This window comes from Myxine glutinosa, chromosome 2 (assembly GCF_964187855.1).
Source record: "Myxine glutinosa chromosome 2, kmMyxGlut1.1, whole genome shotgun sequence".
NCBI classification, from domain to species: Eukaryota; Metazoa; Chordata; class Myxini; order Myxiniformes; family Myxinidae; genus Myxine; species Myxine glutinosa.
Genome location: NC_136262.1, coordinates 207,541,941 through 207,553,733, shown reverse-complemented (window position 1 = coordinate 207,553,733; position 11,793 = coordinate 207,541,941). Strand labels below are relative to the sequence as shown.

The 11,793-nt window shown below is 43.7% G+C and overlaps 1 protein-coding gene across 1 annotated transcript; it reads left to right on the top strand.

Annotated features, from left to right (window-relative positions):
* Nucleotides 1-8,303: 8,303 nt before the first annotated feature.
* LOC144890838 (THAP domain-containing protein 2-like) lies at nt 8,304-11,289 on the top strand. Its single transcript, XM_078772692.1, has 3 exons — nt 8,304-8,452; nt 9,035-9,230; nt 10,444-11,289. The coding sequence occupies exons 1-3, from the start codon at nt 8,385-8,387 to the stop codon at nt 11,287-11,289; spliced, it is 1,110 nt and encodes a 369-aa protein (XP_078628818.1). The 5' UTR covers nt 8,304-8,384.
* Nucleotides 11,290-11,793: the final 504 nt, after the last annotated feature.

The following is an 11,793-nucleotide window of genomic DNA, read 5'->3' as shown; positions in this document are numbered from 1 at the left end:
TCCATCCATACTTTCCGCTACCAACACCAGATCATTTGCATACAACAACTCCCACGGTAAACCCTCCTTTACGTTCTGAGCCAGCACATCCATCACAGCTACAAATAGTAGTGGACTTAGTACCGACCCCTGATTCAATCCCACCTTCACCTCAAACTCACCACTGTTCCTGTCCTTCGTCCTTACAGCTGTGCGCGCTCTCTCATACATTGCCATCACTACTCTGATCAACCATTCCTCCCCTCCTAACTTCCTCAATGCCTATGTCACTACTTTGCGTGGAACCCTATCGAATGCTTTCTCCAGATCAACAAACCCAAGAAACAACCTCATCCTCTTCTCCATGTACTTCTCCTGCAACTGCCTTAAAATAAAAAACACGCCTGTCAATCCTCTTCCTGGCATAAATCCAAACTGCATTTCGTTGATCTTCACTTTCTTCCTTATCCGCCTCTCCAACACCATTTCCAATACCTTCATTCCATGCTCCAATAACTTTATCGCTCGATACGAGCCACAGTCCAGACGGACACCTTTCCCCTTGTATAGAGGGATGAGGGTACTAAGTTCCCAATCCACTGAAATGCGGCCTTCTTTCACCACCAGATTACAGATCTCTGTCATTCTCTCCACACCCCAATTTCCTGCTGCCTTCAACATATCTCCCACAACTCCCGTCGGCCCTCCCACTTTTCTACTCTTCATTGCTTTTATCGCTTCCTCAACTTCCGAATCAGTTATCTTCTCTGCCGGTCCTAAAACTGGGTTACTCTCGATTTTGCCGTCCCAATCATTCTCTGCATTCAACAGCATTTCCATATATCTCTTCCATCTTCCTTTAATTCCATCTGGGTCCACAACGATTTGTCCCACTTCATCCTTCAAGCAACTCACCCCCATCACATCACACCGCTCTTTCGCTATCTGCTTTACAATCCTGAATCCCGCTCTCTGACCCTCTTCTGAATCCAAGCGTTCTCCGAACATTTTCCGACATGCCTCCTGTGCCTTTGCTACCTCTTTCTTTGCAGCCTTCTTGGCTGCCTTATAACTTTCATGCTCTGCCTTTTCTACCCCCCGTTCCCTTCGCCTTCTGCCACTCCTTGAACTTCTTCCTCTTCTCATCCATCCTCTTTCCAACTTCATCATCCCACCACCATGTTTCCGAGTGCCTCCCTGGTCCTTTTGTCCATCCACATACCTCATCAACGGCTCCCAACATACTATCTTTCATTAACATCCAAACACTTTCAAGCTCAACCACATCATCCACTACCATACTCAGCCTCTCTTTTATTGCCTCCCTCACTGTCACTTCTTTCAACCTCCACACCTTCAATCTCGGTTGGTACTTCACCCACCAAGGTCCCCTCCCACATTTCACCCTTATGTCACAGACAACCAAGTGGTGCTGTGAAACAGCCTCCTCCCCCAGGATCACCTTTGTGTCCCGGAGGTGCCCCCATCTCGCCTATGCGCCATCAGGTAGTCAACGGTTGTCGTCGACCCACCTGACGTGTATGTAACAAGCTTATTATCCTCTTTCTGGAACTGAGTATTGCAAATCAACAAACCAGCTCCATCAGAAAACTCCAAAGTCCTTTCACCTTCTCCATTCCTCACACCATATCCGTAATCCCCATGAACTCCCTCAAAACCGTCCATACTCCTTCCCACATGTCTATTTGGGTCTCCTCCTACCACAACAACTTCCTCATCTTTCACGTTTTCCATCAGCTTCTCCATCACACACCAGAACTTGTCCTTCTCTTCATCGCTCCGACCAACCTGCAGAGCATATCCCGAGATGATGTTCACGAAGAACTTTGCAATCATCATTCTCACCATCATCAACCTTTCACTCACTCTAGTCACACTCACCACACTGTCTACAAACTCCTCAGAAAACAGGACACCAACACCATTCACGCCCTCCGGGCACCCTTGCCACACCAACTTGTATTTCTGTCCCTGCCTACCCTTCACCATTCTCACACCACTTCCCTTCCATCTCGTCTCCTGCACACAACATATGTCCACTCTTCTACTGACCAACACTTCCACCACTTCTTCTGATCTCCCTGTCATTGTCCCGACATCCTATGTCCCAAACCTCAGAAACCCATCTCCATGTGGGGCATCAGACGTTTCGTCGTCATAAATGGAGTGATATTCATGACATGACAATGATATTCATTCAGTGACATTCATGATACTGATACCATAATCTTATAAGGCCATAGAAATGGTATTAGTTTCTCACATGGTCATAATCTTGAATTATTTGCAAATTTTCTTTAGTAAGCAAGAAGAAAAAGACATAAAATGAAATAGCCCCCACCGTGGTTTTCGTAATTTTGGTGAACCGAGTTAAAGGCTGTCAGTCGGCCATCTTTGGTCGGATAAAAAACAAAATCTTCTGCATATGTAGTATGCTCATGTATTGTCTTTGTGCGATGTTTGAAGAAAATCGGTCCATGCATGTCTGAGAAATGGATAGGGACAAGATTAAGTAACAAAATGGCCACCAGTAGGCCATCTAGGATCCTGTTCTTTAAAGAAGTGACATGCAATCATTCATTATTTGTGTGCAAAGTTTGAACAAGATCGGTAAACGCATGTCCGAGAAAAGGTTGAGGACGTGTTCAATATCAGGTTTTTTACAACTAAAATGGCTGCCAGTCTATCAGTCGGCCAACTTTGATGAGATAGCAAAATAAAGCGAGATGCGTATGTATGCCATCATGTACTGTGTTTGTGCCAAGTTTGAACAAAATCGGACCATGCATTTCCAATGAATTGTTGGAAACACATTTAAGTAACAAAATGGCCTCCAGCCAGATTCCGGATTCCGAATACAATAATTTTTTTAATTTTTTAACTGATTCATCACTATTGAGTCATTGGGCCAAAAATGATTTATGACACGATATTTTAAAAAGTTGTTGACAGATTATGACAAAACTAGGCAGATGAGTTGGCTAGACGACAAAAACAAGCCGATTAGATTTTGCTTCAGGTCCGAATCCGGATCCGGCTTTTTTTTTTTTTTTTGTGTGTGTGTGTACAGAGTCGAGGCTCGTGAAAGAGCTAACATTTATCAAACAAACAAATCAAACAAACAAGCAAACAAAGTATATAAAAAGGGGAGCGGTCGACAAGATGGGGAGAGAAGGGGAGGAAGCAAACAAACACAACATTTGAGAGCAGGGACATCGGGAGATGTTTTTGGAGGGAGAGGGCCTGGGGGGAGGCAGGATAGGTATAAAACGCAAGGACACCAAGGACTTCCAGGAAAGAAGTCAAAAGTCACCTCAAAAAAGTGGATTTGGGGTGAAATTAGCGGGGGTAGAAAAGATCAAGGTTTTGGATTGGGGAAGATAAGAGATGGTGGTGAACAGCCGTTTTAAAGACCTGGAGGGGGGATTGGGATTGAAGAGAGTGAGGGAGTTTGTTCCAGAGGCGGGAGAAAAGAGGAATGAAGGAGTGAAGGTGAGCAGAGACTCTTCATTTTGGCAGTTTCACCATAAGAGGGTTGCAGGCAGATCTTGTGCGACCTGCAGGAATATTTGGGGGACAGAGCCCAGAGAGAGCTGGGGGAGCAAGGCCGGAGAGGAGTCGGTAGAAGACGGAAAGACCACCAACCTGCCTGCGGTGATTAAGTGAAAGGCCCTCGGAGATAGCGTCATCGCGGGAGATTCCAATGATTCTGAACGCTTTGGTTTCAACAGCGTAGAGAGACGAGCTAGGTGTGAGGCAGGAGCACCAGCCCAGAGGGGAGAGCAGTACTCCATTGAGCTGCGGATGAAAGCCTTGTATGTGGTGAGGAGCTCAGGTGTGCCAAGGAAGGACTTCGCACGCCGGAGGATGCCCAGTCGGCGACTGGCTTTGGAGGCCAGCTTGAAAATGTGGTTTTCCCAGGAAAGATCATGGCAGATAGTGAGACCCAAAAGCTTGAGTGACAGAACTTCTTGGAGAGGATTATTCAGAAAGTAGATGGGAGGGTTGTCCAGTCGGTCTTTTCGGAGAGACATAGTAAGAGTGTGAGACTTGTCAGGATTGAAAGACATGTTCCACTTGTTTGCCCAGTCTGTGATTTTGTCCAGGTCTGCAGAGAGTGAGGAGGCTGCAGACTGCCGATCTGAGGGATGAGGAATGGAGCGGCAGAGAGTGGAGTCATCAGCAAAGAGATAGAGAGGATTTTCAAGAGAGTCAGAGAGATCATTGATGAAGACCAGAAAAAGCACAGGGCCCAGAACACTGCCTTGGGGAACTCCAGCCTGAACAGGAAGAGGAGATGAGAGAAACCCATTCAGGGCCACACGTTGACGACGACTAGAGAGGAAGTCCGCCAGCCATGCGTGGAGATTTCCATGGATACCAAAGGAGGAGAGTTTGGTGAGCAGAGCGGGGTGCCAGACCGTATCGAAGGCACGTGATATGTCGAAGGAGACAGCTCTAATTTCCTGTTTGGCATTGAGGACCTCCATCCATTGTTGAGACAGCAGAAGCAGCATGTCCAGAGTAGAGTGACCTGGTCTGAAACCAAATTGATGAGCAGAGATCAAGCCATTGGAGAAGAGGAAAGATTTCATATCCGAAGCAATGATGGATTCCATGACTTTGCTGATAATTGGGAGAAGGCTGATTGGTCTGTAGTTGCTAGGATCTGTTTTTGCACCTTTTTTGTGCAAAGCAGTGATGTTGGCTGATTTCCAAGCAGATGGCAGTTGACCTTGAGCAAAAGAGAGGGTGAAGAGAACAGAGAGAGGGAGTGAAAGAGCGGAAGCTTCAGGTCCGAATGGGATATAAAACAAACTGTTCAGCCTGGCGGAGGTGTGTGCCTTTCTCCCTCCCCTCCCCCCATGGGATATTGGCTTCAAGTTGCAGCAGTATGCAAAATTTCAGCTTTCAATGCCACCTGGAATGTACTAACCATTGTATAGTAGGGAGTCAGTCAGTCAGTCATTGGTTAGAAAGACCTTTCAGATACATAGAAAGACCTTTTCAGATACATGCCCCACGTGGAGTCGACCGGATGAAAATTGGCAATTCATATGACTTTGACCTTTGAATTTTTGACCCATTGACCTCAAAAGCAATACAACTTTTCGACGAGATATATCGGTTGGTTAAGTTTAGCTTTTGACTTCTTCCAGCTTTTAACTAGTTTTACCAGTTGGTTAAGTTTAGGTTTTGACTTCTTCCAGCTTTTAACTAGTTCTACCAGTTGGTTAAGTTTAGCTTTTGACTTTTTCCAGCTTTTAACTAGTCCTACCAGTTGGTTAAGTTTAGCTTTTGACTTCTTCCAGCTTTTAACTAGTCCTACGAGTTGGTTAAGTTTAGCTTTTGACTTCTTCCAGCTTTTAACTAGTCCTACCAGTTGGTTAAGTTTAGCTTTTGACTTATTCCAGCATTTGACTCGTTCTGCCAGTTGGTTACGTTTAGTGAACATCGGTTTAGAATTGCGACCTGTATGCAACTGCCAGACAAACAAACATACACAGGAAACGAATATACTTGCGAATCTTCAATTTTGCAAGTTATAATACTTCATTCATCAGTCCGTATGATGGAATATTTAACAAATCTCGGTGGTATACATAGATTGCTGGCACACCTCCAAATTTCCTGGGTGTCCGTTTCAAAGGTCGATGGTTTATACTATCAACAAACAATCACGCACGTGTTCTTTTTAAAACGAGGTGTTGTTTTGACTAAAGCGGAGGAAATTTGTTTTTGCTTTGACTCTTGACCATCTGTCACGTATCCTACCACGTATCCTGTCACGTATTGACCATCTGTAACTATAATTTAAAATTGATTAAATCGACGTTTTTGTCACTGATCTACACATATACCCTATAATTTCAAAGTGGAATTTGTATTTTTGAAATTTTTACAAATTAATTCAAAATGAAAAGTTTAAATGTCTCGCGTCAATAAGTATTGAACCCCTTTGCTATGATACTTCAAATTGAGCTCAAGTGCATCCAATTTCCTTTGATCAACCTTGAGATGTTTCTACAACTTCGTTGGAGTTAACCTGTGGCCAAATCAATTGATTAGAGATGATTTAGAAAGAAACATCCCTTTCTATACAAGGTCCCACAGTTGACAGCGCATGTCAGAGCAGAAACTCGACCATGAAGTCCAAGGAATTGGCTGTAGAACTCCGAGATATAATTGTGAGGAGGAATAGGTCTGGGAAGGGGTATGAAACAATTTCCAGAGTGTTGAAAGTTCCCAAGAGCACAGTGAGGCCCATCATTAGGAAATGGAAAGATAATGGGACCACCCAGCCTCTTCCTAGTGCTAGCAGTGCGACCAAATTGAGCAATCGGGCAAGACGTACCTTGATCAGGGAGGTGACCATGAACCCAATAAACACACTGACAGAACTACAGAGTTCCTTGGAGATGGGAGACCCTGCCTGAAGGAAAACAGTCTCTGCAGCACTTCACAAATCCAGGCTTTGTGGGAGATTGGCCAAACATAAACCACTCCTCAGAAAAAGGCACATGATAGCATGCCTGGAGTTTGCAAAAAGGCACATGAAAGACTCTGAGGGCATGAGGCAAAATATTCTGTGGTCTGATGAGACAAAGGTTGAACTCTGGCCTGAATGAAAAGTCCTACGTCTGGTGGAAACTGAACGCAGCTTATCACCCACCAAACACCATCCCTACCGTGAAGCATGGTGGTGGCCGCATCATGCTATGGGGATGCTTTTTAGCGGCAGGGACTGGGAGACTTGCAAGGATATGGGGGAACAATGAATGGAGCCAAATACAGGCAAATCCTTGAGGAGAACCTGCTTCAGAGTGCAAATGACCTTAGACTGCAGCGAAGATTTACATTCCAACAGAACAATGACCCCCAAGCATACAGCCAAAGCAACACTGGAATGGCTTCAGAACAAGACCGTGAAAGTCCTTGAGTGGCCCATCCAAAGCCCACACTTGAATCCCATTGAGAATCTGTAGAAAGACTTTTTTAAATTGCTGTTCATCGACGCTCCCCAACCAACATGACAGAGCCTGAGCAAATGTGCAAGGAAGAATGGGAGAAATTCCCCAAATCCATATGTGCAAAGCTGATATAGACATACTCAAGAGGATTTGAAGCTGTAATCGCTGTCAAAGGCACTTGTATGAAGTATTGACTCAGGGGGTTAAATACTTATGTAAATTAGATATTTCTATCTTTAATTTTCAATAAATCTGTAAAAATGACTAAAACATATTATCACTTTGTCATTATAGGGTGTTTTTTTGTAGGTCAGTGACAATGTTTTTTTAAAAATTAAATCCAATTTAAATTCAGGCTGTAGCACAACAAAATGTGAACTGTATATACAGTGCATTCAGAAAGTATTCAGACCCCTTCACTTTTTTCACATTTTGTTTTGCAGCCTTATGCTGAAATCGTTTAAATTCAATTTTCCCCTCATCAATCGACACTCAATACCCCATAATGACAAAGAGAAAACAGGATTTTAGAAAGTTTTGCAGATTTATTAAAAAGAAAAAACTGAAATATCACATTGACATAAGTATTCAGTTGATATGCTTTAGTATTATTTATATTTTATTTGGCTTTAGAATTTAGTATTATTTGGCAGTTTTTCCGGTAATGGCGGCCTAATTTGCATAAAAATGATACTTGGGACATTTTTACAATTTGTTAACATAGCTCATCGTTTTCTATGCATTTTTACTGATCTAGAGACGTCGATTAGAAGTTGATTTCCGGGTGGTGCATGATACCCCTTTCTTCCCACTAAACGAATATAGTACAAGGTAAATACACGTGAGGAAATTTAGAGGTTGTTTTATTTTCTCACTACATACTAACAGGACGTGGCATACAATCTGTGCAGAAGAAACAATAATTGTCCATCTTAGGTGTGAGGAAATCCAAAAACTGCATGAGAAATTGGAGGAAAATCATCACTTTTGTTGAACTTTTGTCAATCGTTGAATTCCACTATGTATTACGTTCATTATTATTGGAATTTCTTGGTTCATGGTTTAGCATTCACTGTTTCTCCATTGGTTGTTTGCTTTTGGCTTCGCACCCAGGTATTAAAGTATCCACCTCCGTGTGTGTGTGTGTGTGTGTGTGTGTGTGTGTGTGTGTGTGTGTGTGTGTGTGTGTGTGCGTGCGTGCGTGTGTGTGTGTCACGGAGGTATATAATAAACCTGGAGAGCCAATGACGGCTGTCGGCTGAAGCTAGCGGAAGTTGCTTGGTGGCCATATTGGGAAGCCGATTGTGTCTGCATCCGTGTTTGATCTCACAATCAGCTGATCTCACAATTTCTGATTCATTTTGGATGCTTACCGACTGTAAGGAGTCTTATTTGTGAACGCGCTGTTTCAAAATGCCACAGTGTGTTGCATTTGACTGCACAAATACCTCAGGGAAGGCCTCCACATGCACATTTCACAAGTAAGTGACAAACCGCGATCGCGGGTGTTCTGCTTTTTCAGTTTTTGGCGTGGTCACGGTGGTGGGGCTAGGTAATTAAGTTTCAATGAAGTTTCAATGAAGTTTGAACACTGTGTTTGAATTTGATGATGTTAGACCACGCGCAGGGTGTGCAATACGACACAGATCTCAAATATAACTGTATTGTGTATTCACTAGGGCTATGTGAGTATGTCAGACTGATGTCTGATTGACTCATTCATTGATTCAGATTGAAGTATCGAGATTGACTCGTCAGCTCGTGATCATTGTCAAGTGATTTAATTTGTGATGAGCTTAACTTAATTGTCCAGTCTACTACTGTCAGGGTTTCCATGCCCTCCTGTGTCACTCGTGAGCAGAAAGAGCAAATGGGGGTTACTTGTGGAAGGTACGAAAGTCCGACACATGGCAAACATTAGCAGATGAAGTTGTATTTAACTATACATATGAAACTCAAAATATTATTTTGATATGGAGTCGTTTTGACTCGGATGTTTTGACTGCCCTCTGAGGTTTTGACCCGCAACCACATTTTGTGACCACAATGTATTTTGTTTCAAGGTTTCCAAAGGATAAGGACTTGTGCTCTCGATGGACATCTGCCCTGAGAAGGGAGTCCTTCTACCCCACCCCAGGCACCACAGTTCTGTGCAGTGATCACTTCAATGAGAGTGACTTCGACAGGACTGGTCAAACCGTCCGACTGAAGCCGAAGTCCGTCCCCAGCTGTTTCAACTTCCCATCACATTTAAAGAAGGTAAACTATGTTATATTGGTATTCCACCTGTGTAATGTTAGTAATCCACCTATGCTATGTTGGTATTCCACCTATGTTAGGTTGGTATTCCCCATACAGTGGTGCCCACTTAAAGTCATACCGCTTATTGGAATATCCCGTCTATAGTCCTAGAATAGTGAAATCCAAAACCAGTTCCTATATAAACTATAGTGGATCTTCCCATGTAATGTCATAGAATAATGTCATATCCCACTTAATTTCATAGTCAAATTGCTCACAATTGATTCCAAGCATAGTTATTTCCCAATTATTATCATAATTAGCCAGTGGCTCTCCCACCCCCCCCCCCCCCCCTTCACATGCCTCCCCCCCTTCACATGCCTCCCCCCTTCACATGCCTCCCCCCCAAAGCCCTCTCCCTCCCACAGATCTCTCGATGTCTCCATGTCTCTCGGTCCCTGCTCTCAAATGTTGTGTTTGTGTCCTTCCCCCTCTCTCCCCATCTTGTCTACCGCTCCCGATGTTATTTGTTTTATGTGTCTGTTTGTCTTTCTGTGTGATTAATTTTCGCTCTTTCACGAGCCTCGATCTTGTATACAAAAAAAAAAAAAAAAAAAAAAAAAAAAAAACCTTCCTGTGGCCTCGCTCATTAACTCTGCCATCTGGCTAGGCGGCAGTCATGCATGGCTGATTATCACACCTACAAGTCACAAGACACTGAATTCATTCTCTGCATACATTGATCTCACAGAAAACATCGTTTCCATTCTCAGGGCCGCCGCCATTTTGAATCCTGCCCATTGGAATATCCCGGGTATTGCCATAATTTCATCCTGCACAGGGGGTATGATAATAAGCGGGCTCCACTGTATTATGTTGGTATTCCACCTATGTTATGATAGTAACCCATCACATGCCATGTCTGCTGCTTCATATGCAGCTCCTAAGACATAGTTTTATGGAGAACAACTCAGTTGCTTTTTTAAAAAATTAGAGCTGAGCCGAATCCCATTTTGTACACTTTCTTGGCATTTCCCCCCTGAAGCTTTGTTTTAATAATATTTAACAAAATGTTTAGTCTTTGAAACAATGTTACAATACGTCCAACGCAGTCGCATCTATTTCTAATTAGAACCCCATTCTAATGAACGAAGCTTCTAAGCATTCGGCTCAGCCCTAAAAACAACTTAATGAGTATTAATGGTTCACCTTTTCTTTTCTTTCCAAATAGGTTACAGTTTTGAGGAAAGCGCCAGTGGCCAGGTCTGTCATCCAAGAAGATACACCAGAACCTCAAGCCACTACTCAAGATCCTGAACCTGAGGCGGGACCCTCATTTCAGACCACAGATCACTCCTACTCCGTCACAAGTCCACTGGTATTGAAGCACAAGCTCGATGAAGCAGTCCACAAGCTGGACAACTTTCGAAAAAAATTAAAAGTGAGTCAGCAACACAACAGAAGGTTAGCCAGAAAAGTGGAGTCCCTGAATACCATCGTGGAAGACCTGAGGGAGAATGGGATGGTCACCGACAATTGTATTGAAATGCTCAACACAACATTCTCTGGTGTGTCAAAAGCTATTGTGATCAGAATGCTGAAGAACAAAGGCAGCGGCAAACGCTCGAGAGATGAATACGATCCAGTCATCAAAGCTTTCGCACTCACTCTTCAATTTTATTCTGCTAAAGGATACGACTATGTTCGAGAGACATTCGACTTGGCACTGCCAAGTCCATCCACAATCCGGAAATGGTACAGTGCAATTGATGGTTCACCTGGTTTTAGTGCAGTTGTATTCCAAGCACTAGAGAGCCGGTTTAAAGCAGAGAAGGAGACTGGCAAGAGAACACTGTGTAGCCTGATGTTAGACGAGATGGCCATCATGAAGGCAATTGACTTTTTAGGGGACAAGGTATTGGGGTACGTCGACATCGGAAACGGAGTCCAAGATGACAGTGCTCCCCAGGCCAGCAACGCACTGGTTTTCATGCTGGTTGCACTGAATGACAGTTGGAAAGTGCCTGTAGCATACTTTATGATAAATGGATTGTCGGGGAAGGAACAGGCGAATTAGGTGACACAATGTCTACTAAAATTGCATGATATCGGTGCAGAGGTGGTTTCCTTAACTTGCGATGGACCGTCCGCTCATTTGACAATGTTACGTGAGCTAGGTGCCGACATCACGCCGCAGAATGTGAAACCAACATTTCCCCACCCAGCAAATCCCGAAAAGAAAATTTGTGTTGTACTCGATGCATGTCACATGCTTAAACTTGCAAGAAACTGTCTTGGATCCATGAAAATGATGGAGGATGGCAACAAAAAGGTCATCGCGTGGAAATACATCCAGGCACTCTTTGATCTGCAGAAGAGGGAAGGCTTGCGTCTGGGAAATAAGCTCTCCCGGAAACACATCGAGTGGAAGAGCAATGTCATGAAGGTGGACACAGCCGCTCAGACATTGAGCACTAGTGTGGCAGATGCAATTCGGTTTTGCAGGGACACATTGCAACTATCAGAATTTCAGGGCAGTGAGGCTACCTGCCAATACATTGAAACATTGGACAAACTGTTT